This window comes from Penaeus japonicus, unplaced genomic scaffold (genome assembly GCF_977035675.1).
Source record: "Penaeus japonicus unplaced genomic scaffold, GWHDUDI00000001_assembly GWHDUDI00000020, whole genome shotgun sequence".
Classification (NCBI taxonomy): Eukaryota; Metazoa; Arthropoda; class Malacostraca; order Decapoda; family Penaeidae; genus Penaeus; species Penaeus japonicus.
The window spans coordinates 12,506,685-12,511,684 of NW_028234422.1; the positions used below are offsets into that span (position 1 = coordinate 12,506,685).

General features: G+C 43.1%; 1 protein-coding gene across 2 annotated transcripts in view; it reads left to right on the plus strand.

The window, feature by feature from the left end:
* The window catches only part of LOC122249879 (uncharacterized protein C05D11.1), a 35,934-nt gene that overhangs the window by 13,610 nt on the left and 17,324 nt on the right, over window positions 1-5,000 (plus strand). For both annotated transcript variants that reach the window (XM_043011052.2, XM_086548010.1), the window contains exon 2: window positions 2,327-3,106. In XM_043011052.2, the coding sequence (XP_042866986.1) occupies window positions 3,064-3,106 (43 nt within the window). In that variant the 5' untranslated portion in view covers window positions 2,327-3,063. The remainder of the gene's footprint in view (window positions 1-2,326; window positions 3,107-5,000) is intronic.

The window sequence follows — 5,000 nt, forward strand, 5'->3', positions numbered from 1 at the left end:
TTTCTCTCTCTCTCTCTCTCTTTCTCTTTCTCTTTCTCTCTTTCCGTATTTCCGGCTTCTCTTTCTCCTTCTCCCTATCCTTGCTCTCCTCTCCTCCTGACTCTTTCTTCCTCTTATTCTCTCTCTCTCAATCTCTTATATCCTCAACACTCCTCCCCCCTCCTCACTCTCCCTTTCTCTCTCTCCTCTCCTCTCTCCTCTCCTCTCCACCTCCTCTCTCTCTCTCACAAACCATCATCGTTCTCTCTCGTCCCTCCTCCATCTCTCTCCTCCTCTCGCTCTCTCCATCCAATCTCTCATCCTCACTCTCTCTCTACTCTCTCTCTCCGAGCGGGTCTCGATCCTATCTATCTATCTATCTATCTATCTTTCTCTCTCTTTCTCTTTCTCTCTCTTTCTCATTCTCTATTTCTCTTTCTCTTTCCCTATTCCTTTCTCTCTCTTCCTCCTGTCTCTTTCTTCCTCTTTTCTCTCTCTCTCTCTCTCTCTCTCTCTCTCTCTCTCTCTCTCTCTCTCTCTTCTCCTTCTCTCTCTCTCTCTCCTTCTCTCTCTCTCTCTCTCTCTCTCTCTCTCTCTCTTCTCTCTCTCTCCCTCTCTCTCTCTCTCTCTCTCTCTCTCTCTCTCTCTCTCTCTCTCTCTCTCTCTCTCTCTCCCTCTCTCTCTCCCTCTCTCTCTCTCCCTCTCCCTCTCCCTCTCCCTCTCTCTCTCGATCTATCTCTATGTACCTTCCTTTTTTCCTTCATTCTGTCCTCTCCCTCACCTTTCTCTCTCTCCCATCGCAGCCCCCCCCCCCCCGGCTCCTTCCTCGCCTCCATCTCCGTCTTGTCCTTTGTGGGTCACGTGTTGCCCTTGAGGAGGTATGGCCGGCCTGTCATCCCTTTCATGCAAGACCTCCTGTCGTTAGTATTCTCCTGCTCGCCTTCAGGAACCTGTGGGCTGTGTGACGTCGCAGCTCCTTGCCGGCAGATTAGAACACGTAAGATCTTCTTGTATGAGGCGATGAATGAGACTATGCTTTGTGATTAGGGAATATATATAGTTTTCTCGGTTATTTCCTTGAAGGATTTAATGGGGTTTTGCACTTCTGGTGATTATGATAAGTCTTCAGCCATATTTCAATATCTGTGTACTGAAACGTATGGAAATAATACATGTATTTGGTGGTGTCATTTACACGTCACAGTACACCATTAACGGAACGAAGAGGTTAAAGAAAGAGATGTTTCATTGTAAAAGATAATGACACGTGGCTATATCATCATGACCTTAGCATTCGACACAGAAGAGTAATTCTTTTATTCTCTATGGAAATTAGGCTGATAAGAGCTGCTTGGTAGATACATAGATATATCAGAGTAGCTGATGGCAACCAACTAGTCTGACGTGCGTGTTTGGTTGGTAAGGTGGCAGGTGACCAGAGAGAAGGAGAGAGGGAACGAAGGAAAGGGGAGGGAACATAGACAGACGGAGACAGAAAGAGAAGAAAAGAGAGGTAGAGAAAAAAATAGGAGAGGGGGAAGATAAGGAGAGAAGATAGAGGGTATAAAGAAAACGGAAAGGTATGATAAAGAATTGGGGAAAAAATGAAAGAAAAACTGAGAAAAAAATGAAGGTAATGTAATTTTAGTCCTCAAAGGAAACCAAAGATACCACAACACCACAAAAATATGCCAGTACCCAGGCATGAGACATTAGACATTAAACCAAGCAAGGTCAACTTGTACCCAAGCATAAAAGGACACTTCCAACAAGGCAGAAGGAGCATTGAAGAGTATGAAGAAAAACTGAAGATTATGGATTAGGTAAAATAGAGGCGCTCGGTCATTCAAGCACAATGACTTATCGACTAACAGAGAGAGAGGTTTGCGTGATATTTTAAAGTAGGAGCTGAAGACAGGGACGAATAGGAGAAAAATGAAAGTAATTAAGACTAATAGAATGTCATAGGTTACGTTGCGTAATCGACAGATTCTCTGTCTGTCTCTCTCTCTCTCATACGCTTTTCCATGATCTCCACCTATTTTATTCGTCGTCTCTCCTCCTTCCTTCATTTCTTCTTCCAAAGCAAAACCAGTTCTGAGAGATACTTTGTTTTCACTTGGTTATGAGATTATCTGTAGATCACATCATTTACAATGGACAAAAGGCATTTTTTTCCACAGCTAACAATAGCTGTGGAATCGTGTTTCTAAAGACAAAGATCTATCCTTGCTGTCCTCTGTGATTTCTCTGTTATGGTTTCTACTCTTTGAATTCTAGAGCCACAGAGAAAGTACCGTGGAGTCAAGGCTAGAACAATTTTCATTTTCATTTTTTGTCTTTTCAGAGAAGTTGCACGTTTGCAAGTCTCTTCTGGCACCAGCGGCGTGACGTCACACCAGCGAGCTCTCCCTCCTCATCCCTCATCCTTCCCCTCTGGTGCTCCTTCGCCAGGAAGTAGACCGCCTTCTAACCAAGTTCATGGCCACCCCTGCGACATCGCACCGGAGGTCTCGTGAATAAGCTATTCACATGCGGCACTTCGACGAGACGGGTTGAGGATCTAACTGCGAGCGCCCCGGAAGGCCTCCTCCAACTCCTCACCGCCAACAGACACTCAGGACGAGGAGTCCACACCGACATCATCTCTCCTGTCCATCATCAGTCATTCGCGACAACGGCGCACCCTGAACGACACCGACACAAGCGAACGTCATCGAATCTAACGAACATCACCGACTCATTCGACTGCCACGAAATCCAGCCATCTTGATCATCTCCCGACGCTGAATTGACACCACCGCCCTCGTCGCCACCGATAATCCCGACTTGGAACGAGTTACAACCGATCGAGACTACGACCCCGCCCGTTCCCCAAGTGTCGCCACCGACCGGCCGAGAGCAAGCAACGCGTCACCTCGATTCCCCTCGACCCTAGACCGACAACTTTCTTCCACCGACTCGCACTGCCACCGCCCATCAAGCACAGCGACGCCTCAGATCATCCCTAACCTCTGCCACGGACGTCACCACACGCCACTTCCTCACCGCAAATACCGAGTCATCACCACCGCCGGACTCACCATGTCTACCTGCACGCTTACCTTCCTCGCTCTCTTTGCAGCAGGTCAGTTGTCAGACAGGTTCTCTCTGCCAGCGCCTCTACGGGTGAGCGGCCGGACCTTGCCTTATTGCTCGATATTTTCTCTTTTGTACAGGTTGAGGGAAATTAACTAGCCGGCGATGGATCAGTTGCAAAAGTTGAAACAATAATGAGTTGATGACCTGAGAGACAACCGAAAAACCGCCTTTAGTTGTATACAAACACTCATTTGTTCAGATTTTGGTTTATGTATGTGTTTGTGTATAAGTGCGTGGGTGGGTGAATGGGTAGATGAGTGTGTATGAGTAAATATATATATATATATATATATATATATATATATATATATATATATATATATATACATATATATATATATTACACAGATAATATATATAAATTATATATAATAATATATATAAATACATATTAAAAATAAATATATATATATATATATATATATATATATATATATATATATATATATATATATATATATATATATATATTATTATATATGTATGGGTGTGTGTGTGTATGTGTGTGTGTGTGTGCTCATAGATGTGTGCATGACTAATTTTGCTCACGCGTTCTTTCCACGCATGTTTTGCGATGTATTCCCATAGGCACAGGCTTTAAAAATAATAATAATAATAATAATAAAATAAATAAATTGGCAATAATCGCGGGCGCACAGTGCTTTCTCAACGCCCATTGCACGACGTAGGCCTGTCGTGGGCGTTCCTCTTTACGTAGAGCAGAGTGTGGATTGATTACGGGCGCGTGGGCGTGCACTTTTCCATACGAGGTCGGGCTCAGAAGGCCAACCGGCGAGTTTCTTCCATTATTTATGGATTAAAGACCGAAAGTTTGAGGTGAGATCCCACTGACCGGCGACGAGCGGTCATCGAGCGAACGAACCCCTTCTGTCTCCGTGAGTTTGTCTCTCTTTGGTTTCATGCGAATGTTGCTACGTGGCCAGTTCACGTGTTCTGCAATGTCAATGTCTGTGCCTCCTGTTATTTAACCTCGCTTATCGTCATGCATTTAACGTTCTGTTGTAGTGTGTTCACCAATCTATTCAGTCTCGCTCTCTTACCGAATAAGGAATTCTTACATCGTAGGTTGACGTAACAACCTTTAGTTAAGAAAAGAATGGTAGCATGTCCGGGTTCTTTTACAAATAATTACTTATTCTCGAGTCAGCTTGAAATGTTATTCGTATAGCATAATATGCCTTAAGAGGTTAAAAAATGTAACATTCAAAAATTAAAACAACAAGTTCATGTAAACCATTGAGATATTTTTACGCAGCAAGATATGTGACTTGAATTTATTGTTCATTAGATGACTGGGTCTTGGTAGTTTAGCATTCAATGTCAAATTTATCATGTTAGCTCATTTTTATACTCCCTTTATTTGCTTCTTTGTTTGACTTATTTTCTTTCATTTGTTTAGACGCCGATTGAGTCATTTAAAAGTGCAAAGTGTTTATTTTTTAAATAATGCCACTGTTTATCAAAACATGATTACCATTTACTTTAGGCTCGTGTCCCCCATTGGCATATTACTTTGGGCTCGTGCCCCCTATTGGCATATTACTTTGGGCTCGTGCCCCCCATTGGCATATTACTTTGGGCTTGTGCCCCCCATTGACATATAACTTTGGGCTCGTGTCCCCAATTAGCATAGGTATTGCTTTTCAACCTGTCACTGACCTAACATTAAACGGATATAAAATGGAATTATGATGATGATAATGATGGCAATGATGGCAATGATAATAATAATGATGATGATGATAGTGATGATGATAGTGATGATGACTCAGATACCAGTAAGGCTAACACGCTGGAACAAGAGCCTACGCACGTACACACATTAACAACGTTCACCAAATAAAAGAATCCTTTTTTCG